The following is a 27,297-nucleotide window of genomic DNA, read 5'->3' as shown; positions in this document are numbered from 1 at the left end:
GGTGCCCATAAAAATGTTGGTGTTTTTTTTTTTTTTCTGTCTCTGCAAATATTTAAGCTGTGGTGCCTCTTTCAGATCTGAAGACAACCCTGAAAGTAAATAAGGAAAAGTTCGCAGTGTTCACTCCTTCAGATCACACAAAAGATGCTTGGCATTGAACATTTTGGCCCGTACGTAGGGTGAAGAGGCAGCCCATGGAACTCAATCATCTTTCCTGGTTGAAATTTTGGCAAACCATGGAATATAAAGTAAACATCATGGAAACCTAAACATTGAATTATTAGTCTTCTGTCAGGGTAGTCTTTACCTATTTTGCATCTCCTAGCATGGGCTTCTATTCTTTATTTCTTTTGTCCAAACCCTCCACTTAGTGCTATAAACATAGAGATGACCCCCAGTTTTTATGATTGACAAATTAACAACCTAGAATGAAAGTGTCATGAAATCAAGGTCAATGTCTTGTTCAAGGTTCTATTCCCAGAACTTATTAAACCTCCCCCCACATAGTAGGTGTCTGGTGTATATTTGTTTAATGAATGGATCTCTAAGAAAAGATTTTTATACCTTTTCAATGAAAGAGGGGTGAAGATAGAGAATGATGCTAATAATGATAGCCATCATTTATTAAAAACATCCTATTATGAGTCAGTATACTACGCACATTTTGTAGTTTATCTTAGTTAATTCTCCAAGTCACATTATTAAATAGAGATTATATTTCCACTTTATCAATGAGAAGTCTAAGGTTCAGCGAGGTTAGGTAACCTTTACGACTATTGTGGGGCAGATCAAAACTGAAGCCAAGTTTGACTCCAAGTCTATGTCTTTTCACTGAAAGTTACTATCACTAATTATTACTAGGAAGCAGTAATTCTCCTATGACTGAGGAGCCTCTTAAGGGCCACCTTCATGTCCTTGTTTCGTAGGCTGTAGATGAAGGGGTTCAGCATGGGGGTCACTAGAGTGTACACTGCAGCTGCTGCAATGTCCTTGTCTTCAGAGGCAACGGATGGAGGACACAGATAAGCACTGAAGAGGGTCCCATAGAAGACACAGACGACACAGAGATGGGAACTGCAGGTGGAAAAGGCCTTGCCACCCCCACCCGGCGTTCGGACCCTCAGAACGGCAGATACAATGTGAATGTAGGAGATGACAATGCATATGAAGGGGACCATGAGCACGGTGCCTCCTAAGGCAAAAACCATCAACTCATTGATGTGGGTGTCAGAACAGGACAGCTTCAGGACAGGAACTATGTCACAGAAAAAGTGAGTTATTTCCCCAACAACACAGAAGGAAAGCCGAGACATGAGGAGGGTGTGAGTCAAGGCAACGATGTGGGTGAGGATCCAACACAGTGCAAGCAGCAGGGCACAGACTCGCAGACTCATAACCGTGCAGTAGTGGAGAGGGTGGCAAATGGCCACATAGCGATCATATGCCATCATGGCCAGGAAGAAGCTGTCCAGATCACCGAACATCAGAAAGAAGTACATCTGTGTGAGGCAGCCAACATAAGAGATGGTATGAAGTTGTGTCTGTACATTTACCAGCATCTTGGTTACTGTGGAGGATGTTAAACCTATGTCAACAAAAGACAGGTTGACCAAAAAGAAATACATGGGGGTGTGGAGGTGTGGGTCAGAGCCGATGGCCAGGATGATGAGCACATTTCCCGTCAAGGTGACAAGATACATACACAGGAAAATTCCAAAGAATAACTGCTGTTGCTCTGGCGAGCCAGATATTCCTCGCAGGAAAAATTCAGAAATGCTGGTTTGGTTTTCCATGACTCTGCTGCACCTGGAAGGTAGGAAGGAGAGTTAGAAAACTATATTTCTTCTAGAACTCTGCCTGTGCTGTCTGTCAAATTTTCCAACTCCCAAATCTCCTTTTTATTTCATTTTCATCCCCAATCTCGACTTCACCTCCAATCTGACCATACTTCTTTCTTTCCTCCTTACAAATATTATAGTTTTTTTCTTTCCTCTGTCTTCCTTCTGGTCAATCTTTTATACAAACATGATTCTTTTAGGGAGTTTCTGGGCATATTCAGCTTCAGTCTTACAAACTTTTGGTCTACTTCTGTAGCCCTGTATCAGTGTCATCATTTTTTAAAAAATATAAATTTATTTATTTATTTTTTCTTTTCTTTTTTTTTCTATTTTTTCTTTTTTCTTTTTTATTTTACTTTACAATTCTGTATTGGTTGGAAGCTAATTACTTTACAATATTGTATTGGTTTTGCCATACATCAACATGAATCCGCCATAGGTATACACGTGTTCCCCATCCTGAACCCCCCTCCCTCCTCCCTCCCTGTACCATCCCTCTGGGTCACCTCAGTGCACCAGCCCCAAGCACCCAGTATCATGCATTGAATTTTTAGTAGCCTGGATCCACGAGTAGCTGGAGGTGAGCTAAATCTTATAATCTGTTGATAGCGCCTGAATTCCACAAAAAATTGTTTTTAAAGCCCTCACAATATCTCATTTTAGAGTGCAGGGCATTATTTTCTTTTTTTTTTAAATGACATCTCTGTTTATTATTGACATGGGAAAAAGTTTAGAGTATGAAACAACATGAAAAATATGATTGTATTTTTTATTTTTGTCTTTTTTTTTTACTTTTTGTGGTTTAATGTTTGCATTATTTAAATATAAATTTATTTATATTTAAATAATTGGAGGTTAATTACTTTACAATATTGTATTGGTTTTGTCATACATCAACATGAATCCGCCACAGGTGTACACGTGTTCCCCATCCTGAACCCCACTCCCTCCTCCCTCCCCGTACCATCCCTCTGGGTCGTCCCAGTGCACCAGCCCCAAGCATCCAGTATCATGCATCAAGCCTGGACTGGTGATTCATTTCATATATGATATTATACATGTTTCAATGCCATTCTCCCAAATCATCCAACCCTCTCCCTCTCCCACAGAGTCCAAAAGCCTGTTCTATACATTTGTGTCTCTTTTGCTGTCTCACATACAGGGTTATCATTACCATCTTTCTAAATTCCATATATATGCATTAGTATACTGTATTGGTGTTTTTCTTTCTGGCTTACTTCACTCTGTATAATAGGCTCCAGTTTCATCCACCTTATTAGAATGGATTCAAATGTATTCTTTTTAATGGCTGAGTAATACTCCATTGTGTATATTACCACAGCTTTCTTATCCATTCATCTGCTGATGGACATCTAGGTTGCTTCCATGTCCTGGCTGTTATAAACAGTGCTGCAATGAACACTGGGGTACATGTGTCTCTTTCAATTCTGGTTTCCTCGGTCTGTATGCCCAGCAGTGGGATTGCTGGGTGATAAGGCAGTTCTATTTGCAGTTTTTTAAGGAATCTCCACACTGTTCTCCGTAGTGGCTGTACTAGTTTGCATTCCCACCAACAGTGTAAGAGGGTTCCCTTTGAAATTATGGAGTGCGTTTTTTCCCTGCCTTTCAGTTTTTACCATTGGCATAGGGTCATCCTGCAGCTAACATTTGTGTCCACTTGTTACATGTCAGGTGCTCAACTAAGCACTTCATACAGACTGTCTGCTTTAGCCCTTAAACAAAACAAGGAAGGAGAGATTGTTATGCTTAAGACTGTGTGTTGAAGAAAACTGAGGCTAAGGATACTTGAATCATTTGCACCAACAATTTGTAAATATTGGAGCTAGAATTCAAACCCATAGCATTAGATGTTAGCATTAGAGAGAAAGTGGTTTTCTATTTATATTTTATTTTATCACCTTTATATTTTATCTCTCAGTATTTCTATTTTAGAATCTTTAACCTCACTTGTGGTTTTTCTATCTTATATACTTATTTTTCATAAAAGAACAATAAAATTTAAGCACTAGACAGAACCTACAAGATCATATGGCATTCCTGGGTGATTCAGTTGTTAAAGAATCCAGCTGCCAATACAGGGGTCAAAGAAGATGCAGAGTCAATCCCTGGGTCAAGAATATCCCCTGGAGGAGGAAATGGTCCCCAATTCAGTATTCTTGTCAGGAAAGTCCCATAGACAGAGGGGCCTGCGGAGCTGCAGTCCCTGGGGTCACGAAGAGTTGGGCATGAATGAGTGACTGAGTGCACACACATACAAGATCATGCGGTCTAGAGACCCCCAAACATTGGTCACAATCATAACCAAGTGAGACACTTTAAAAAGTACAGACCCTTCAGACTTACCCAGATTTACTGAGTTAAAATTTTTAGGATATAGTCTGGCTACCCAGTTTAAATACTGGGTATTATTTAAAAACAAAAACAATTCTCCTCAAGTATTTTAATGCTCAGCAGAGACTAAGAAGGGCTTCCCTCGTGGCTCAGATGGTAAGACTCTCCCTGCAATGCAGGAGACCCGGGTTCTATACCAGGGTCCGAAAGGTCCCCTGGAGAAAGAAAGGAGGATCCACTCCAGCGTTCTTGTCTGAAGAATTCCACGGACAGAGGAGCCTGGCAGGCTATAATCCATGGGTCACAAAAAGTTGGACACAACTGAGTGATTAATACTTTCACTTTTTCAGAGACTAAGAGTAAATAATTTTGCTTAACTCTTCCATTTGATTCACAGATGAGTAAGCTAAAGTTCAAAAATAAAGTTATTGAAATAATTTACACTGTGCTTTAGAGGAAGATGGTATGACAACCAGGATATGCAGCCTCTCTGACTAGTGCCCTTTCTGTTTAGTCAGTTATCTTTTTTATTATTATTTTTTTGTTATCAGTATCTTGCAGATCTAAATATGTTCCTATTCTTAACTTCTATTCAAACTCCACACTTAAAGAAAAACTTACCTATAGATGGACAAGAAGATTTACTGAAACATTATTCTTATTTTGGAGTGAATACTTCTTGAACATGAAGAATATCTCAACACTATTGCATATTTATTTATTCCTGAACCTTATACTAATTTAGGAATGTATCTCAGAACTATATAACTTTTCCCAAGAGATCATAAAACCACAAACTAAGTTATTTTTCTCCTACTCCATCTTTCCATGGAGAATACGATGCCTCACAAAGATTGGACTCTCCTGACTGGGCACATTCTAATAACCGTGTTCTGGAAAGTGACAGATTCTTAAGACCCAAATGACTGTGTATCTCATTGAGAGGAGAGTGATACAGATTGAGTGGCTAGACAATTTTATGCTTTCCTGACTGCAGACCTTGCCTTTAGTGAGAAAGTCTACTCATCCCCACAAAGCTTCTCAAGGGGACTGTAAGTTATCTTAGGATGGAGTTGCATTTGTTTCACTATATCTGTCAGCGTGTAATGCCTGAATCAGGTTATTCCCTTAGTGCTCTCTTCATCAATAGCACTGACCATTTAACATCAGAAAATTTTCAAAATCCTTAACAAAGGGTCTAAAAGTCTCCATTGTCAACCCTGCTTTTTACCTTCGTCTTTTTTTTTTTTTTCTATCAAGGGCCTTATCCTTTGATTCTGTTCTCCTATTCTTTGATTCTTCCTTCCCTAAAAGACTTTCTCAGCCTTCATCCTGACTATAATCTCAAAAAACTCTACAGCTCTTAGAGACAAAAATGAGCAGCTCCAGATCTTTGGGCCAACCTCTGGCTTTGTCACCCCAGAGTGATAAGTTCCCTTTACTTACTTCTGCTGCTTCTTCACCTCCTGTGTCTGCCAACAGGTAAAACATGGCTTGGCCTTGACGGAGAGGATTTTTCCAAAAGCAGGGCTTACTAGTTTGCAACTCTTTGTCTCATTTCTCTTCTTACTGCTATACCAGTTACCAGGAAGAAGGCACTATGGTTATCCTTAATTTGGAAGGAAGGAGGAAAGAGCTCAGATTCTTCCTGACGACCTTTGTGATGGGATTATGTGGAATCAGGATTTAGGATCAAGAATAATAAATACAATTGGCAAATATTCAGAAACATAAGTCAGATTGCTCAACTGATGTTATAAACAAGTTTAGGGTGAGGAAAGGAGAGAAAGAAATATCAGAATTTCCAGTAAGGAGCCCAAGAAATCAGCAAAAGATTGCAGAGCCAAGCCACAGCTAGGTGTGAAGGGGAAGTTAGAGCAATCACAGTTACCTTTGCCAACTGGAACAGAGAAGCCCAGAATGAAGAGTATTTAAGATTGTCTGGGGCACATGGTACCAGAGAAGACAATGGCACCCCACTCCAGTACTCTTGCCTGGGATGGGGGAGCCTGGTGGGCTGCCGTCTATGGGGTCGCACAGAGTCGGACACGACTGAAGTGACTTAGCAGCAGCAGCAGCACACGGTATAGTGACCCCACTCAGGTCTACAGAAATTTTGAAATATTTTATATTTTGAAACCTGAACAAGGGACTGAGAACTGGAGAGGACTCATCAGACTATACCAGGAAGAGATTGAACAGGGCTCTACATTGGCCATATGTAGACAGGGCGTCATGGGAAAGAGTTCCCCAGAGCCTTGTTAGAACAGTCATAATTGCCCAGTTTCTCCTCTGTATCTCATATAATAGATCAAATTAGTACAGTGTTGGCTTCATTAAAACAACTTGGAAGCTTTACTTCTTTCTCTTGTTAAATGGTAGCATTAAGGATTGGTGTTACTTGTATTGATTTGTAATAGCAGTCCATGACAAAAATGCCACTTTCTATGTAAAGAGGTCTCCTAGCTGCCCCCTTGCAACAAGATTCCTGCCCCTAAGCTCCTCCTTTCAAAAGCAGAGACATTACTTTGCCAACTAAGGTCCGTCTAGTCAAGGCTATGATTTTTCCAGTAGTCATGTATGGATGTGAGAGTTGGACTGTGAAGAAGGCTGAGCGCTGAAGAATTGATGCGTTTGAACTGTGGTGCTGGAGAAGACTCTTGAGAATCCCTTGGACCACAAGGAGATCCAACTAGTCCATTCTGAAGGAGATCAGCCCTGGGATTTCTTTGGAAGGAATGATGCTAAAGCTGAAACTCCAGTATTTTGGCCACCTCATGGGAAGAGTTGACTCATTGGAAAAGACTCTGATGCTGGGAGGGATTGGGGGCAGGAGAAGAAGGGGACAACAGAGGATGAGATGGCTGGATGGCATCACTGAATCGATGGACGCGGGTCTGAGTGAACTCCGGGAGTTGGTGATAGACAGGGAGGCCTGGCGTGCTGTGACTCATGGGGTCGCAAAGAGTCGGACACGACTGAGTGACTGAACTGAACTGGACTGAAGCTCCTCCTTTAAAGAAATCCAGAAACTGCCTGTATTCACATGTGCAGTTTAGTGGCATACGACATACTTAAAGAATTCTTGAACTTCTGGTTAAAGATGTTATATTAGAGCCATGCATTCAATTTTATGGTCCCCTCAAACCTACTAGAAGTAAAGTGACTTTTTAAAAAAGACATAAAACCCATGAGGGCAGAGAAGAGTGGAAAGTAAACAATAGTAAAATTTCAAAAGTTGGAAAGCAAAGGGATAAGTGAGTGGTGATCAAAATGCTCTTTCTTTCCTCAACTTGACTAAATGTTAGACAGTTTTTTCCTGACTAGACTGCTGACCTCCCATTTTTAAGAACATCTACTTTAGAAAAATTGTGTTTTAAAATTCTTTCTTTGCCCTTTTGGACTGTAAATCTTCCAGGCTCTTGTCTGTTATACTAGTTCTTATACCTTAAGAATGTCTTTCTCAAGGTTCTGGGAGCTATCTCTTTGAAATGTAATTATCAATAAAGATAACACCCCTGTCTCCCAGTCTCTGTGAAAGGGTGGGAACCTAACTTCAACAGATGCCAATTAGCAAGCATATTAATAGATGGCCTATATCTCTGACCTACCTTCTTTATAACATCCTCCAATACTTTTCCATTAGCTAATCCCAGCTCTTATAAATCCCCCTGCCTTTTGTTTCAGCAGAATTGACTTCAGTCTGTCTCTCCAATTGCAGTATTCTTGAATAAAGTCTTCCTTGCTTCTTTAACTCCACATGCGTAATTTATCTTTGACAGTGGTGAATGGGTTAACAGACATGAAGAAGCTAGGTACTAAGCTGGTGGTAGATGAAATAAAATAATCAATTTTTTCAATACTGAAGAATCCACAAAAAACAGAAACTGGGAGCTCTGGGTATATGAATAAACTCAGAGGTGATAGCTATTTCAGAAATTGAATCTCTAGATTCTAGTTTTCACTCCTCACTACTGGAATACTGTCTTCTTCTATCTCAGCAGAAGTTGGTAGTTTTACTTTCTGGAGAAGTTGTGACTAGGAGTTGTCACATAAAATTCAGATTAGTGAATCATATACAAAAACAAGAGTTATATGACTATGTGCATGGGTGCTAAGTTCAGTCATGTCCAGCTCTGTGCAACCCTATGGACTGTAGCCCTCCAGGCTCCTCTGTCCATGGGGATTCTCCAGGCAAGAATCTGGAGTGAGTTGCCATGCCCTCCTCCAGGGCATCTTCCCCACCCAGGGATAAACCCAACTCTCTTGTGTCTCCTGCACTGGCTGTGCTGTGCTTAGTTGCTCAGTCGAGTCCTACTCTTTGTGACCCCATGGACTGCAGCCCACTAGGCTCTTCTGTCCATAGGGATTTTCAGGCAAGAATACTGGAGTGCGTTGCCATGCCCACCTCCAGGGGATCGTCCCAACCCAGAGATCGAACCCAGGTCTCCTGCATTGCAGGCAGATTCTTTACCATCTGAGCCACCAGGCATTGGCAGACAGGTTCTTTTCCACTAGCACCACCAGGGAAGCCTTTTCAATGACTCTGTGCATGTGTGTGTGTGTGCGTGCGTGCTAAGTTCTTCAGTCATGACCGACTGTTTGCAACCCTATCGACATAGCCTACCAGGCTCCTCCATCCATAGGATTCCCCAGGCAAGGATACTGGAGTGGGTTGCCATTTCCTTTCCCAAGGGATCTTCTTGATCCAGGGAGGGAACCCACCTCTCCTGCATTGGCAGGCGGTTTTTTTTTTTTTTACCACTAGCACCACGTGGGAAGCCCTTACATGACTATCAGTTCACTTCAGTCTCTCAGTCGTGTCAGACTCTTTGCGACCCCATGAACTGCAGCACGCAAGGCCTCCCTGTCCATCACCAACTCCTGGAGTCCACCCAAACCCATGTCCATCGAGTCGGTGATGCCATCCAACCATCTCATCCTCTGTTGTCCCCTTCTCCTCCTGCCCTCAATCTTTCCCAGCATCAGGGTCTTTTCCAATGAGTCAGCTCTTCACATCAGGTGGCCAAAGTATTGGAGTTTCAGCTTCAACATCAGTCCTTCCCATGAACACCCAGGACTGATCTCCTTTAGGATGGACTGGCTGGATCTCCTTGCAGTCCAAGGGACTCTCAAGAGTCTTCTCCAACACCATAGTTCAAAAGCATCAATTCTTCAGTGCTCAGCTTTCTTTATAGTCCAACTCTCATCCATACATGACCACTGGAAAAACCATAGCCTTGATTATATGGACCTTTGTTGACAAAGTAATGTCTCTGCTTTTTAATAACTTTCCTTCCAAGGAGTAAGCATCTTTTAATTTCATGGCTGCAGTCACCATCTGCAGTGATTTTAGAGCCCAGAAAAATAAAGCCCAGAAAAATATATACATGACTATGTATAACACCAAATGATGAATCCTGAAACCTAAAGACCTATATCGTGAATACAGAATAGTGTAAGAATTTCTTTGACATTCAAGTAGCTGAGCAGAAAAAAACTAAAGATACTGGCATTGGCCTTCCCCCGAAAGTTTTCCCAGCCAGATAATCCTACAGTGAAACTCAAAATCGACAGCTCCTTCTATAAACACAGGGCTTCCAGGCAGTTCCAGTACAAAATTCATTGTAGTTAGCACTTCAAATTTATGTTTTTCACAAAATTGTCAGTTAATAGGATATTCAAATGAAAAATAATTAATTTGATCCTGACCTCATGCTGTATAAAAAATCAGTTCCAACTAGATTCATATACAAATAAAAGACAAAACAACAAAATTTCAGATGAAAACACAAATATCTTCCTAATCAAGAAGTATGCAGCTATCTCTTAAATAGGACACAAACAGAATAACTGAAAGTAAATAAATAAGTGGGACCATATTAAAAGTAAGAATTTCTAAAAAAAATAATTAAAAAATTAAAATAAAATTAAGAACTTCTGTTTTTCAAAAGGCACCAGTAAGAGAGTGAAAAGTCAACGCACAGGCAAGAAGGAGACGTGTCATGCATGCATTTCACAAAATATTGTATACCAGTATGTATATATAAGACCCTTTTCAAATCAAGGAATAGAAACAAACTCCAAAAGACATTAAAAAATATATCAGAATGCCAGTCTGTGTTTGATACAGGATACAGGATGCTTGGGGCTGGTGCACGGGGATGATCCAGAGAGATGATATGGGGTGGGAGGTGGGAGGGGAGTTCAGGATTGGGAACTCACGTACACCCCTGGCAGATTCATGTCAATGTATGGCAAAACCAATACAGTATTGTAAAATAAAGTAAAAATAAAAATTATATATATATATATCAGAATGTAATATCAAATATTTTTTAAAACACATGAAAATGTTTTCAACCTCATTAGTCATCAGGACAGCTTAAATTTAACCTACAATGTGTTACTACTACACATCTATCAGAATAGCTAAAATGAAAAAGACTGTACCAAATATTAGTGAGATTGGAGCAACCAGAATCTCATAACCACTGTCAACACCATAGAACAATCACTCTGAAAAACTAAAGCTGAACCATGCAAAACCTAGGATTCCCCAGTTCTACTATTAAACATATATCCAACCAAAATGTGTACACACATTCCTCGAGAGGTCTGGATAAAAATGTTTATACCAGCACTATTTATAAAATACCAAACTGAAAATCACCTAAATAGCTATCAACAATAGATTAGATGAATTATGGTAATTTCCATTAATGAATATCAGCAGCAATGAGAATGAATGAAACACAGGTTTGAATTTCCCGCTTGCTCCCACTTCCAGATGATTTCCATTGTAGTTATCCCATGTCTGTATCACTCTTGTATTGGGTATATGTGTAGAGGAAATAAAATCCAAGGTCTTCAGACTGAAAGGAACAATACATAAAGGGGTGCATCTAAGGAGACCTTTTTCCACTTGGACCTCATTTAGATGACAAGATCTTGGACCTTGACCTCATGTTGCGATGGAATGAGATTCTGAAGCTTTTTCAGTTCAGTTCAGTCACTCAGTCATGTCTGACTCTTTGCGACCCCATGGACTGCAGCAAGCCAGGTGTTCATGTACATCAGCAACTCCAAAGCTTGCTCAAACTCATGTCCATTGAGTCAGTGATGCCATCCAACCATCTCATCCCTGTCGTCCCCTTCTCCTCCTGCCTTCAATCTTTCCCAGCATCAGGGTCTTTCCCAATGAGTCAGTTCTTCACATCAGATGGCCAAAGTATTGAAGTTTCAGCTTCAGCATCAATCCTTCCAGTGAATATTCAGAACTGATTTCCTTTAGGATTGACTGGTTTGATCTCCTTGCAGTCCAAGGGACTCTCAAGAGTCTCCTCCAACACCACAGTTCAAAACATCAATTCTTTGGTGTCAGCTTTCTTTATAGTCCAGCTCTCAGATCCATACATGATTACTAGAAAAACCATAGCTTTGACTAGATGGGTCTTTGTTGGCAAAGTATTGTCTCTGCTTTTGAATATGCTATCTAGGTTGGTCATAGCTTTTCTTCCAAGGAACAAGCATCTTTTAATTTCATGGCTGCCGTCACCATCTGCAGTGATTATGGAACCCAAGAAAATAGTCTCTCACTGTTTTCATTATTTCCCCATCTATTTCCCATGAAGTGATGTGTCCAGATGCTATGATCTTCATTTTCTAAATGTTGAGTTTTAAGCCAACTTTTTCCCTCTCCTCTTCCACTTTCATCAAGAAGCTCTTTATGTCAATGTATGGCAAAACCAATACAGAATTGTAAAGTAAAATAAAAAATAAATAAATTAAAAAAAAAAGAAGCTCTTTAGTTCTTCTTTGATTTCTGCCATAAGGGTGGTGTCATCTGCATATCTAAGGTTATTGATATTTCACCCAGCAATCTTGATTCCAGCTTATGCTTCATCCATCCAGCATTTCACATGATGTGCTCTGCATATAAGTTAAATAAGCAGGGTGACAGTATATAGCCTTGACGTACTCCTTTTCCGATTTGGAGCCAGTTTGTTGTTCCATGTCCAGTTCTCACTGTTGCTTCTTGATCTGCATACAGATTTCTCAGAAGGCAGATGAGATGGTCTGGTATTCCCATCTCTTGAAGAATTTTCCACAGTTTGTTCTGATCCACATAGTCAAAGTCTTTGGCATAGTCAATAAAGCAGAAGTAGATATTTTTCTGGAACTCTCTTGCTTTTTCCATGATCCAATTTATGTTGGCAATCTGCTCTCTGGTTCGTTTGCCTTTTCTAAAACCAGCTTGATGTATGGCAAAACCAATACAATATTATAAAGTAATTAACCTCCAATTAAAATAAATAAATTTGTATTAAAAAAAATAAAACCAGCTTGTACATCTGGATGTTCATGGTTCATGTACTGTTGAAGTCTGGCTTGGAGAATTTTGAGTATTTCTTTGCTAGTGTGTGAGATGAGTGCAATTGTGCGATAGTCTGAGGGTTCTTTGGCATTGCCTTTCTTTGGGATTGGAATGAAAACTGACGTTTTCCAGTCCTGTGGCCACTGCTGAGTTTTCCAAATTTTCTGGCATATTGAGTCCAGCACTTTCACAGCATCATTTTTTAGGATTTGAAATCACTCAACTGGAATTCCATCACCTCCACTAGCCTTGTTCATAGGACTGCTTCCTAAGTTCCACTTGACTTTGCATTCCAGGACATCTGGCTATAGGTGATGATCACACCATCATGGTTATCACGGTCATGAACATCTTTTTTGTATAGTTCTTTTGTGTATTCTTGCTACCTCTTCTTAATGTCTTCTGCTTTTGTTAGGTCCAGACCATTTCTGTCCTTTATCGAGCCCATCTTTGCATGAAATGTTCCCTTGGTATCTCTAATTTTCTTGAAGAGATCTCTAGACTTTCCCATTCTATTGTTTTCCTCTACTTCTTTGCACTGATCCCTGAGGAAGGCTTTCTTATCTGTCTTTGCTCTTTGGAACTCCACATTCAAATGGGTATGTCTTTCCTTTTCTCCTTTGCTTTTCACTTCTCTTCTTTTCTCAGCTATTTGTAAGGCCTCCTCAGACAACCGTTTTGCCTTTTTGCATTTCTTTTTCTCAGGAATGGTCTTGATCCCTGCCTCCTGTACAATGTCACAAACCTCTATCCACAGTTCTTCAGGCACTCTGTCTACCAGATCTAATCCCTTGAATGTATTTCTCACTTCCACTGTATAATCATCAGGGATTTTATTTAGGTCATACCTGAATGGTCTAGTGATTTTCCCCACTTTCTTCAATTTAAGTCTGAATTTGGCATAAGGAGTTCATGATCTGAGCAACAGTTGTTTCCCGATCTTGTTTTTGCTGACTGTATAGAGTTTCTCCATCTTTGGCTGCAAAGAATGTAATCAATCTGATTTCAGTATTGACCATCTGGTGATGTCCATGTGTAGAGTCTTCTCTTGTGCTGTAGGAAGAGGGTGTTTGCTATGACCAGTGTGTTCTCTTGGCAACACTCTGTTAACCTTTGCCCTGCTTCCTTTTGTACTCCAAGGCCAAATTTGCTTGTTACTCCAGGTATCTCTTGACTTCCTTCTTTTGCATTCCAGTCCACTATGATGAAAAGGACATCTTTTTTGTGTGTTAGTTCTAGAAGTTCTTGTAGGTCGTCATAAAACTGTTCAGCCTCAGCTTCTTCAGCATTACTGGCAGGTGTAGATTACTGTGATATTGAATGGTTTGCCTTGGAAATGATCAGAGATCATTCTGTCGTTTTTGAGGTTATACCCAAGTGTTGTATTTTGGACTCTTGTTGACTATGAGGGCTACTCCATTTCTTCTAAGGGATTCTTTCCCACAGTAGTAGATATAATGGTCATCTGAGTTAAATTCACCCTTTCCAGTTGATTTAGTTCACTTTACTAAAATGTCAGTGTTCACTCTTGCCATCTCCTGCTTGACCACTTCCAATTTACCTTGATTCATGGATCTAACATTCTAGTTTCCTATGCAATATTGTTGTTTACAGCATAGGACTTTACTTCCATCAACAGTCATATGCAAAACTAGGCATTGTTTTGCTTTGGCTCCATCTCTTCATTCTTTCCAGAGTTATTTCTCCACTGTTCTCCAGTAGCATATTGGGCACCTACCGACCTGGGGAGTTCATCTTTCAGTTCCTATCTTTTTGCCTTTTCTTACTGTTCATGGGATTCTCAAGGCAAGAATACTGAAGTGCCTTTCCTTTCCCTTCTCCTGTGGGCCATGTTTTATCAGAACTCTCCACCATGACCATCCATCTTGGGTGGCTGTCCGTCATGGGTGGCCCTACACTGCATGGCTCATAGTTTCATTGAGTTAGACAAGTCTGTAGTCCAGGTGGATTCTGAAGCTTTTTGGAAGAAACAAGTCTATTCTGAATCTGGGAAGAATATAAATAATTTGAGTCAAGAGAGCAGGCTGTGCTAAATGAAAGAGGATCCCAAATTCTTTCCTATTTTTCCTATGGAGGGGTGAAGCTTTACTTCTTTCCCTTAATTACTGGGCTGGCCTTAGTGATTGATTGCTCTATAGAAGACAGTGAAAGCGAGATTCTCAGATTTCCAAAGCTAGATTTTATGAAGACCTTACAGGTTCTGTTATGACTTCTCAGATGGTTTGCTCTCAAAATGCCCCATTTCTGAAGTCAGCTGCTGTGCTGTAAGTAGCCCAGATACATATGGAAAGGCCAGGTATAGGTGTTCAGACCTAACAAACAAATGGAGAATGCGTGAGTTACTAAAGAGTGGTACTGATAAAACTGTTGCTGCTGTTAGTCGCTCAGTCATGTCTGCTGACTCTTTGTGACCCCATGAACTGCAGCCCACCAGGCTTCCCTGTCCTTCACTATCTCCCTGAGTTTGCTCAAACTCGTGTCCATTGAATCGATGATGCCATCCAATCTCATCCTCTGTCACCTGCTTCTCATGTCCTCAATCAAATTAGCTATGTGTGAAAAATTAAAAGTAAAGCTAGGTACTTTTTTCTCACCCCACAGCAACATAAATTGCAAGTAAATGAAAAACATAGTGTGGTGTTTAAAACTAGAAGAAAGAACTAAGTGGAATTTCCTTGATCTACAGGATGGAAAGGACTTTTTAGTATAAAAGTAATGGGGAAAAATACAAAGCTAAATATCTGTCAATTTCGACTAAAAAATAATTTTAAAATCTTCTATAAAAATAGATGAACAAAAGACTATTCTATACATCTGTGTCTCTTTTGCTGTCTTGCATACAGGGTTATCATTACCATCTTTGTAAATTCCATATATATGCATTAGTATACTGTATTGGTGTTTTTCTTTCTGGCTTACTTCACTCTGTATAATAGGCTCCAGTTTCATCCACCTCATTAGAACTGATTCAAATGTATTCTTTTTAATGGCTGAGTAATACTCCATTTTGTATATGTACCACAGCTTTCTTATCCATTCATCTGCTGATGGACATCTAGGCTGCTTCCATGTCCTGGCTATTATAAACAGTGCTGTGATGAACATTGGGGTATACGTGTCTCTTTCAATGTGGGAGAGGGAGAGGGTGGGATGATTTGGGAGAATGGCATTGAAACATGTATAATATCATATATGAAATGAATCGCCAGTCCAGGATCGATGCATGATACTGGGTGCTTGGGGCTGGTGCACTGGGATGACCCAGAGGGATGGTGCAGGGAGGGAGGAGGGAGGGGGGTCAGGATGGGGAACACATGTATACCCGTGGCGGATTCATGTTGATGTGTGGCAAAAGCAATACAATATTTTAATGTAATTAACCTCCAATTAAAATAAAAATTTATATTTAAAAAAATAGATGAACAGTCCAAGTTTGATGCATGAAACAGGGCACTCAAAGCCAGTGCACTAGGCCAACCCAGAGGTATGGGATGGGGAGGGAGCTGGGAGGGGAGTTCAGGATGGGGGGCACACGTACACCCATGGCTGATTCATGTCAATGTATAGCAAAAACCACCAGAATATTGTAAAGTAATTAACCTCCAATTAAAATTAATTAATTAATTTTTTAAAACTTCTATAAATATTCAATGGCAAGGACATAAAAAACACCCCAAATAAAATGTTTTAATTTTGTTTTATTGCACCTAATATCCATTTTAAAAGCACAAACACCCCAGTAGGAAAAAGACAAATATATTAACAGGATAATTTGAAAAATAATTACTCATGGTTAAAAATCAAATGAAATAAAAAAGTAGTTGATTTTGCTAGTAACCAAAGGCACACACAGAGAAAATGAGATTTTCACGTGGAAAATGAGATTATTCTGTACCAATGATATTGCTGATGATTAAAATCAACAATGATACTGGGACAAAGTGCAGTGGTTAAGAGCATGGACTCAAGCCACTCTATCCTTTCTTCCTTCTTTCCTTCCCCTGTGTACACTCTCCATCTCTAGGTCTCCATCCAAGTTCTGATTTTCTACTTCTGTTTCCTTTCCAGTCTGCCAACGCTACACCCTGCACTATCTGTCTCCAAAAAGAAAAAAAAAAAGTGGACTCTAGCATTGTGGAGACCTAGATTGGAATTCCATCCTCTCCATTTAGTTGGTTGTCATTATTTTCACTGGGCCTCAGTTTTCTCATCTGTAAAATAGGGATAACAATAGTTTCTTTATCCTAATAAACTTGTATTACTTGAGATCATTTAATGAAAGTGTGCAGTAAGTACTACAGTATTTTTTTAAAGATATTTTATATGGACCATTTTTAAAGTCTTTATAGAATTTTTTACAATATTGTTTCTGTTTCATGCTTTGGTTTTTTGACCCCGAGGCCTGTGGGATCTTAACTCCCCATCCAGGGAGAAATCCATGCCTCCTGCACTGGAAGGTGAAGTTTTAACCACTGAATCACCAGGAAAGTCCCAGTACTACTAGTATTAATGACAATACTGAAGATGTTACATTTTTGCAGTGGTTATGTATCAGATTTTATGGCTGGTGTGTTCTACATAGGCTGCCTTATGTAACTGAGAGTTTAGGACTTGGGGGAGTTGCTTCTTAGCATTACTCTGTTCAGAGAGGTAATACCTAGGTGTCACTAGTGGTAAAGAACCCGCCTCCCAATGCAGGAGACATAAGAGATGTGGATTCCATCCCTGGATTGGGAAGATCCCCTGGAGGAGGGCATGGCAACCCACTACAGTGTTCTTGCCTGGATAATCCCATGGTCAGAGGAGCCTGGCAGGCTACAGTCCATTTAGAGAAATCACCAGCAGGACCATTATATTTTAAGCTCTTAATGTCTCCTTCAATCCAGTTTAACCTAGAACCTGGTTAAACTGGCATTAAATGGTCCAGGGCAGAGGCAAGAGTTGCCAGGAGGACTGCTGGTCAGGCTGGAGTGCACAGCATCCCAGCTAAAGGCCTCAGAATCTCATCCCCAAGTTCCCCATCTGAGAGATTAACCCCTGGGAAAGAGATGCCCTCTATTCTCCCAGGACCCTGGCAGGGATGGCTAGAGAATAGGCTGCAAAGGGATACTGAGGTTGGCTCTAATGAGCACTTTGGGGATGATGTTCTAGGGATCTTTAAAACCCTAAGAAAGGCTCCTGTCTTCCCAGGTTTGAAAAATTCATTATACACTCTAGGTATTCCTGATGACTGCTGGACTCAATAGACCCCAGCTTTACATGGTCAGAAAGGTCTCAGGGAGTTCCTCATTGTGAACTTCCCACACACAAGAGGGAACTGGAGAATCTGAATATGCTTGAAACCAATCCATGCTCTGATAGGTGAGAGAATCTGGATGGGTAGGGGACAAATACACATACTTGTACAAACACCTCCCTTCCCAGCCCAAGGACCAGGCAAAAGTTTCTAGGGTAGCCGATCTGAATGTCTGCCTAAGATTAGAAGCCTCTCTATAAACCAAGAACAAATGGAGTACTAATACAGTGGCAAAATCTAATAAGATTAGGGAGGACATGAAATGACATCTTATACAAGCTTGCTCTAAATCCTAGGAGAACTGAAGATCAGAGTGGCCATTTTCAAGCCCAGAGAACCAGACACTGATTCCTTCTACCTTCCCTTTGATGAAAAGAAACATCAGAGAGTCAGACTACAAGTGTAGAGGGAAGGCACAGACATTGGAGTCAGACACACCTGCTGTTGAATCACATTCATTAGCTTTCTGATTTTGAGTACATCAAATATTTCTAAGGCTCAGTTGCACCATTTGCAGAATTGTGGAGAATAATACCTACCAGACTTGAAAAAACAAAAGAGTGCCATCAAGTTCTCTGGAACATAGCAAGCATCTACAAAGAGGTACTGATCATGCTCATGTCCAAGAGACTAGTGGGAGAGAAATATCAGTTTTCAAATGTCTAGATGTGCAATAGGGGAAGAGTTCAGGGAAAAAGGAGAGAGAGTGTTGAGGGTCAAGGGTTGGCAGCCCTGTTCTGTTTGTCTACTGTGGATGCAGAGAATGACACTCCCTGGCCTCAGCCCATATATCCATGTTCCTAGTAAGATAAGAGTACAGGGAGTGGAGCTAAATAGGTGACGTCGAGTTCTAGGGATTGAGGAGGCAAGTAGAAATAGATTATCTTGTCTATGGTGTATGTCAAGGGGTGGGTGTTGGGGGAGGCGCAGCAAGGAAGATCATGTATTTCCTTTTTACTTGGTGAGCAAAAGTGACTTTTCCAATCTTGCCTTTAAGGATATGCTCAATTCTTATCTCCTCCAATTGCCAACATGGACTTCTCTGGTCAAACTGATCACTTTCCTGAGGACCCTACTATATACAGCTATGAAGGCATGGTTCAATTTGCATGGGTATTGGTTTGCCTGTTCTCTAAAGTTCCATGTGTATTTTCTCACATCATAATGACATCCAGAGATTCTCATGGGCAAGGTCCACTTCTTTTTTTCCTGGAACAGTTTGGGCTACACAGATATTATCTGTGAATTGATCTAATACTTAAATATTGACACATAGAAGTGTTTTATCTGCATAGATAGCAAAACTACAAAGGATGGGAAAACGAAGCAGAGTGAACCAAACCACCCTTTCAGACTTCCTCCTTCTAGGGATCTCTGAGCAGCCAGAGGAGCAAACTCTCCTGTTTGTCATCTTCCTGGGCATGTACCTGGTCACTATGATGGGAAACCTGCTCATCATCCTGGCCATCACCTCTGACCCTCACCTCCATACTCCCATGTACTTCTTTCTGGCCAACCTATCAATAACAGATGCCTGCTTCACTTCTGCCTCCATCCCCAAAATGCTGGTCAACATGTATACTCAGAGTCAGACCATCTCCTATTCTGGGTGCTTTGCACAGCTGTATTTTCTCCTTGTGTTTGGTGGCCTTGACAACTTACTTCTGGCAGTGATGGCATATGACCGCTATGTGGCCATCTGTCAGCCACTTCATTACAGCACAGCTATGAGTCCCCAACTCTGTGCACTAATGTTGAGCATATGCTGGGTGCTAACCAACTGTCCTGCACTGACACACACACTGTTGCTGACCCGTGTGGTCTTCTGTGCCCACAAGGCCATGCCCCACTTCTTCTGTGATCCCAGTGCTCTCCTGAAGCTTGCCTGCTCAGACACCCGCCTTAATGAGCTGATGATCATCACCATGGGCCTGATGTTCCTCGCTGCTCCCCTCCTGCTGATTGTCCTCTCCTATGTCCGCATTTCCTGGGCTGTGTTTGGCATCTCATCTCCTGGAGGGCGATGGAAGGCCTTCTCGACTTGTGGTTCTCACCTCACAGTGGTCCTGCTCTTCTACGGGTCTCTTATGGGTGTGTATTTACTTCCTCCATCAACTCACTCTGCAGAGAGGGAGAGCAGGGCTGCCATTCTCTATATGGTGATTATTCCCATGCTGAACCCTTTCATATACAGCTTGAGGAATAAAGATATGAATGAGGCTTTGAGTAAACTCTTTGGCAGTGGGAAAACCATCTTTATACCATGACAGTGATGGCCAATCTTGGTATCTGAATTAATCCCTGCTCTCCATCATTTGAATGGCTCCATTATTCTCAGACTGAGTTAAGGAAAAGTTATCAAGACATTAAAAAATTAGGTGTTTAACAAATAAGGCATTTCCATTCTTTCACTGGGCCCCTGGCGACCATCATTCTATTCTCTGCTTCTCTGATTTGACCGTGTTAGATGCCACAAGTAAGTGAAATCATACACTATTTGTCTTTCTGTGTCTGACTTATTTCACCTAGCATAATGTACAAAGTTCCAGTTATGCAAGATGAATGAGTTTTTTGAGATCAAATATTTGGCAGGATAACTATAGTGAATGACACTGTATTGTGTGCTTGTCATGTACTAAAAGGTGGCTCTTGAATTAAGTCTTCTCACCAAACACACAAAAATAAAATGGCCATTATATGGAGGTGATAAATACATTAGTTAACTTGACTATGGTGATAATTTCACAACATATACGTACCAAAATATCAAGCTGTACATTTTATTTTTTTATAATATTTAAATACATACAATGTTTATATGTTAAATATACCTCAATAAAGCTGTTTAAAAATGAACTAATAGTTTCTCAGGAAATAAGACTAGAGACTTAAGCTCTACTAGTGATGTTAATTTCTCAATTTAATACACAAGAGCTATCATTAATAGTAAATAGAATTCGCAGTTTATAAAAAGAATTACTAGGACAAGAGGTTAACTACAAACAAATGCAATTCAAGCTATCATGTATTTTCTGAGTATTTATTCCAGCTTGCTTCTCCTAGTTAAGTCACAGCTTGGGAAGTGAAGAGGGATTTTTCTCCTAAGTGGAAATTCCTTTTTGATTTGCTGCTTTTAAAATGAAATCTGCTTTATGATGGAAATCCAAATATATTAACATAGACACGAAAACAAAGAATACAGTCAAAGTACTTCACACTTCTGTTATTCATTTTTTATCCTTCTAAAATGGTTTTGATTCATAAAATTTTATGTTTACATAAATGGGATTTATTTTACATGGTATTTTATAGCTTTCCTTTTCTATAATAATTTAGTTTTATTGTATTGTAATATCTACATTTCTGCTTCTATACATATACATAGAATGTACACAGCATCAATACATCAATCCACTTAAGTTTTTAAGTTTTAGTTGATCTCTTATTGAATTAACACAATGATTCGTTGTGAAACTTTAGTAACAATTATACTATACTTGAAATGTCTTGTGTCAGTTGCCTGATCAAGGTTACTTTCACATCTCCAAAGCATCTGTTTTAAAGAGCTCCATTGTCTTAGTTCCCCAGGGCCTGTGGCTTGCTCCTTTGAAAAGAGAAGCATGAACTTTGAAAATACCCATAAAAATACATGAAGAATGGAAATCTAGGTTGAACCCCATGGAAAGAGAGACAACACAGCCAGATTGTCTTCAGTCACCTAAGGGATTGCCTAAGTCAGAGCTTAAAGAATGAAATAAATGAATAATAAAAGAAAGTTGCTACCAAAATATTCTACATGTGTATCAAATACTAAGCTTTACTTCCATCTTCATACCTCAAACAGACTAGAGTTGGGGACATCACCTTAGTCTTAAATGTCACTCCAGATGCTGGCTGCATACTAATTAGTCCTATATTTATGTACAAAATTGGATAAACATATTGCATTTTACATAGGGCAGACACATACACACAAAGAAAAAAGGAAAAGATGGGTAAAGTAGCCTCCATGCCCATAATATTGGATTCAAGAGAGGTTCTATCCTTTGTGCTGTGTCAAGAAACATGGCAAGGTAGATGAGGGCTTTTAGACATGAATAGCATCATACAACAAAACGCTTTTAGTGTCCCATCAAGAACTCAAGTGGGACTTCCCTGGGGGTCCAGTGGATAAGAATCTGCCTGCCAATACAGGGGACACTGGTTTGATCCCTAGTCTGGGAAGACTCCACCTGGCCTGGAGCAACTAAGCTCCTGAGCCACTAAGCACCTGAGCCACAGCTGCTGAAGCCCATATGTATAGAGGCCTGTACTTTGCAACAAGAGAAGTTACCGCAGTGAGAAACCTGCACACCACAACTACAGCGTAGCCCCTGATTGCTGCACCTAGAGAAAGCCCATGCAAAGCAATGAAGACCCAGCATAGCCGAAAATAATTAATTATTAAAAAAGAACTCAAAGGTCCCTTTGTGGAGGTACAGATGCTCTGAGATCAACTAATTCTTTATAACAGATGTACAGTTTTTGGCAGCATATGTGAAATAACTGTTAGTTTAAAATATTAAAATGGGGGAGGGGAAGGAAGGGATACATGTATAATTATGGCTGATTAGCATTGTTGTACAGCAGAAACCAACACAACCTTGTAAAGCAATTTTCCTCCAAATGAAAAATAAATTGAAAAATAAAATATTAAAATGTTTTTGAGTGACATTAACAAAATTGCAAGTCACACTGAAATTCCACATAGCTTAATGTAAACAAGAAGCTACCAATGAACATACAATGCCATTTTTTTCAAAGCTTTGGATTTTTTTCATTGAATATGCAGTCAGCAGTGTCTGATATGTCTGTAGTGTGTGTGAAAGAGAGAAGAAAATCTGATAGCTCAGGAAAGATCCTTTTCTATTAGAAATTGAAAAAAGGAATTTACTTTAGCTAGAATTAATCTAAAAATATCACCATGAACCACTGATTACTCTATTCCCCAAATAATCCAAGTTTCTCTTGTTTCACTCTACCCACTCTCCCAGAATTCTTGGAAGGTGTTATAAACCTGCATCTCACCACTTCCATAGTTTAATTTTTCACTGATCTTCAAATCATTGTTCACAAATCTGCAGTGTCCACATCGTGTGGGAGATGGTTAGAAATGCAAATTCTTGGATCTCGTCCCACAACTACAGACTTGGAATTCATGGAGATAGATTCAGGAATCTCTGTTTTAACAAGCTTTCCAGGAGTCCTTAAGCATGTTAAGGTTTGAAAAGCCTTGCTTTCATTCTTTATTTGGGAAAGCAAGAAGTCCAGGAAGCATAGAGAGTGCTGAATCTGCAGTGATATTAACAAAAATCAGTGACGTTTTCAGAGATTATGCACTGGAATAATCTAGTGCATTTCATTATACATACAAAGGAGGCCAGCATTCAGTGTGCTTTCACTGCTGACTGTGTTTGGGGGCTAATCAATGTCAAGCACACTGTGCTGGCAAAGGGGAAATACCTGGCCAGTCTGGATCTCCTCCAGGTTCTCCTATTGTCAGAGTTGTTTTTGTAACATTTTATACCACAGGCAGAAAGTTATGCGTTTCCTTTTATTTAAGTGACAGTTTGGATTCTATGATTTAATAGACCCATAAAGACAAAAAGAAAATCCTGCATTGTCTGCATAAGAGTATAGTGTAATAATATAGGCAATTCTTTAGATTCTCAGAGTGTGAAAGTCTGAGATTATGGGCCTAAAATATTTCGGTTTCCAAAATTCTCCTCAAATAAAAGATAACTAAATGACCTGTATATTTTTGTATTAATGCCCTCAAGTTGTAGAAATAAGTAATAAAATTAATTTAGCATTTTCTGATCAAAAGTTGTTTCCAAAGGAGAGCACTGTTTTTTTTTTAATTTTTCATTGAAGTATAGTTGATTTACAATGTCATGTTAATCCCTGAAGTATAGCAAAGTAATTCAGTTATACATAGATACACATTTTTAAATTTTTTTAATTTAAATTTATTTATTTTATTTATTTTAATTTTTTAATATAAATTTATTTATTTTAATTGGAGGCTAATTACTTTACAATATTGTATTGGTTTTGCCATACATCAACATGAATCTGCCACAGGTGTACACCTGTTCCCCATCCTGAACCCCCCTCCCTCCTCCCACCCCATACCATCCCTCTGGGTCATCCCAGTGCACCAGCCCCAAGCATCCTGTATCCTGCATTGAACCTGGACTGGCGATTCATTTCTTACCTGATATTATACATGTTTCAGTGCCATTCTCCCAAATCATCCCACCCTCTCCCTCTCCCAGAGTCCAAAAGCCTGTTCTATACATCTGTGTCTCTTTTGCTGTCTCACATACAGGGTTATCATTACCATCTTTCTAAATTCCATATATATGTGTTAGTATACTGTATTGGTGCCTTTCTTTCTGGCTTACTTCACTCTGTATAATAGGCTCCAGTTTTGTGCACCTCATTAGAACGGATTCAAATGTATTCTTTTTAATGGCTGAGTAATACTCCATTGTGTATATGTATCATCGCTTTCTTATCCATTCATCTGCTGATAGACATCTAGGTTGCTTCCATGTCCTGGCTATTATAAACAGTGCTGCGATGAACACTGGGGTACACGTGTCTCTTTCAATTCTGGTTTCCTCGGTGTGTATGCCCAGCAGTGGGATTGCTGGGTCATAAGGCAGTTCTATTTCCAGTTTTTTAAGGACTCTCCACACTGTTCTCCATAGTGGCTGTACTAGTTTGCATTCATTTTAAAACTATTCTTTACTATATGGTATATCATAGGGTACTGAACATAGTTCTCTGTGCTATACAATAGGGCATGGCTGTTTATCCATTCTATATATAATAGTTTACATCTGCTAACCCTCCTGTCCATCCTTCCCCCATTTCTCTTCTCCTTGGCAACCACAAGTCTGTTCTATATGTCTGTGAGTCTGTTTCTGTTTCATAAATAAGTTCATTTGTGTTATATTTTAGATTCCATGTATAAGAGATAGCATATGTATTTGCCTTTCTCTCTCTGAGTTATTTCATGTAAGTACAATTGATAACCCCTAGGTCCACCCATGTTGCTGTTACGGGTGTTATTTCATTCTTTTTTATGGCTTAGTAGTACTCCATTGTATATATATACCATATCTTCTTTATCCCTTCATCTAAACGTTGGTGGACATTTAGGTTGTTTCTATGTCTTGACTATTGTAAATAGTGTTGCTATGAACATAATAGGGGTGCATATATCTTTTTGAATTACAGTTTTATTTGGATATATGCCCAGGAGAGGGATTGCTAAATCATATGGAAATTCTGGGAAACCTCCATCCTGTTTTCCATAGTTACTGAACCAACTTACATTTCTAACAGTTCAGAGGGTTCCTTTTTATCCACACCAGGAGAGTACTGCTAATAAGGGAATGAAATTCTGGTCAATGAACATTTGTCAAGTAAATACAACATGCCATCATTTTTCTTAGGGTTTGGAGACATTTAAGTTTGAGTTATATTCAAATGGAAAGATCAAATACAAGAGATGAATCAAAATGATGTTCTGATTTAAATAAAAGTTGGGTGTCACTGGAAGAAAAGCATTGCTCTACTGCAGAGTTTCCTCAGGGCCCCTTTTATGTCCTTGTTCCTAAGGCTGTAGATAAAGGGGTTCAACATGGGTGTGACCACCGTGTACATGAGAGCCACAATGATGTCCTTGTCAATGAAATTGCTCAGTGTTGGGAAGAGGTACTGCCCAAATATTGACCCATAGTATAGAGTCACTACAGAGAGATGGGAGCTACACGTGGACAATGCTTTGCAGATTCCCTTGGTTGAAGGGACCCTTAGAACGGTGGCCCCGATGTACCCATAAGATACCAGGATACATGTGAATGGCAGAGTAATGACCACCATGCCTACTGTGAACATGACCAACTCATTGAGGAAGACATCTGAGCAGGACAATTTGAGCAGAGCACCAAGGTCACAGAAGAAATGGGGGATGGTGTGGTCAGCACAGAAGGATAGTTGGGTCAGGAGGAGAGTGTGAGAAAGGGAGCTGGCACCAGACAGGATCCAGGATCCAGCCACTAGGAAGGCACACAGCTCCTGCCTCATGAAGGTGGTGTAGTGAAGGGGGCGACATACAGCAACATAGCGGTCATATGCCATGGAGGTAATAAGGAAGCTGTCCAGATCAGTAAAAAGTATGAAAAAATACATCTGTGCTATGCACCCTCCATAGGGGATGGATTGATCCTGGGTGTGCATACTCATTAGCATCTTAGGGACGGTGACAGATGAGAAGGAGACGTCAGTGAGGGCCAAGTGGCTGAGGAAGAAGTACATGGGGGTGTGGAGGCGAGGGTCCAGCCTGATGAGTAGGACGATGAGCAGGTTGCCCAGCACTGTGGTCAGGTACACGCCCAGGAACAGGGCAAAGAACACGCCCTGCTGCTCTGGCCGGATGGGGAGTCCCAGGAGGAGGAACTCGGACACGCTGCTCTGGTTCTCCCTCCTCATTCTCCTCTCCTGTCTGCTGCAGATGAAGAATGGTTGAGAATATGACGGTCTCTGAAATAATTTTAGCAGTCATGTAAAAAAAATATATATCTGATTTTGGGAAGTGGGAAACAACGTATTTCTTATATACTCCTTATATGTTGACACATAAGGGGATTAGAAAAAACTATCAGAGAGGGACTGTGAAAGAGAGCCACCTTTTCTTGATTCACTAGCAAAATAGCATTCGTGAATCTGTGTCGCCGAGGGTGAGTACATGATGACGCAGCCATTTATTTTACTGCCCCATGAGTGCTCTGTGGTGAGGATCATCAACCATTGCACAGCAACCTTTAGAAGAGTTGATTTCAACAACCACTGTTAGATTTTGTATGGCAGTTATACTTTTCTTATGAAACGATAAAAAAATATTGTATTTGCTAAAGAGCACTCATCATATACACATATTTTGTATTTTTTTCAATTCACAGAGGGTCCTTAAGAAACTCTGGATTATGTTAATCCATTCTCCCTCCTGCAGCCAAAGAGAGATTCTTTTAAAAACCTATATTTCTTTTTTGAAAACCTAAATGACTTCCCCTGTTAAAAAATTCTTAAAGGATTCCCATGGATTTTAAGATGAAGTGAAACAACCTTAATATGGTTTAAAGACCCTAAGAAATCTGTGTGTGTCTCCTATGTTTCCAATCTCTTCTTCCTCATCCCCACTGTCCTCAATCTTGCTGACATCTCTGTTCCAACTTTCCTGGAAAGACAGATTTCCATTTGATGTTATTTAGACTCCCTCCTCTTTGGTGGTTGTACGTTCTCTGGGATCCTATGTTATGTTAAGAAACAAAGACCAATCTGACTCCCAGCAAATATTTCAT

The 27,297-nt window shown here is 40.0% G+C and overlaps 2 protein-coding genes across 2 annotated transcripts; one reads left to right on the top strand and one right to left on the bottom strand.

Moving 5' to 3' along the window:
• Window positions 1-857: 857 nt before the first annotated feature.
• LOC120851957 (olfactory receptor 1N1) lies at window positions 858-26,428 on the bottom strand. The gene is made up of 2 exons (XM_040225060.1): window positions 25,924-26,428; window positions 858-1,795 (listed from the first exon to the last, which is right to left on the bottom strand). Exons 1-2 carry the CDS (start codon window positions 26,426-26,428, stop codon window positions 858-860), a joined length of 1,443 nt encoding a protein of 480 aa, XP_040080994.1.
• On the top strand, window positions 19,192-20,151 carry LOC120851788 (olfactory receptor 1N2). Its single transcript, XM_040224791.1, has one exon. It carries the CDS (start codon window positions 19,198-19,200, stop codon window positions 20,149-20,151), a length of 954 nt encoding a protein of 317 aa, XP_040080725.1. The 5' UTR covers window positions 19,192-19,197.
• Window positions 26,429-27,297: the final 869 nt, after the last annotated feature.

The sequence above is a fragment of the Oryx dammah genome, unplaced genomic scaffold, assembly GCF_014754425.2.
Source record: "Oryx dammah isolate SB20612 unplaced genomic scaffold, SCBI_Odam_1.1 HiC_scaffold_25, whole genome shotgun sequence".
Lineage (NCBI taxonomy): Eukaryota > Metazoa > Chordata > Mammalia > Artiodactyla > Bovidae > Oryx > Oryx dammah.
This window is presented reverse-complemented; position numbering and strand designations above follow the sequence as displayed.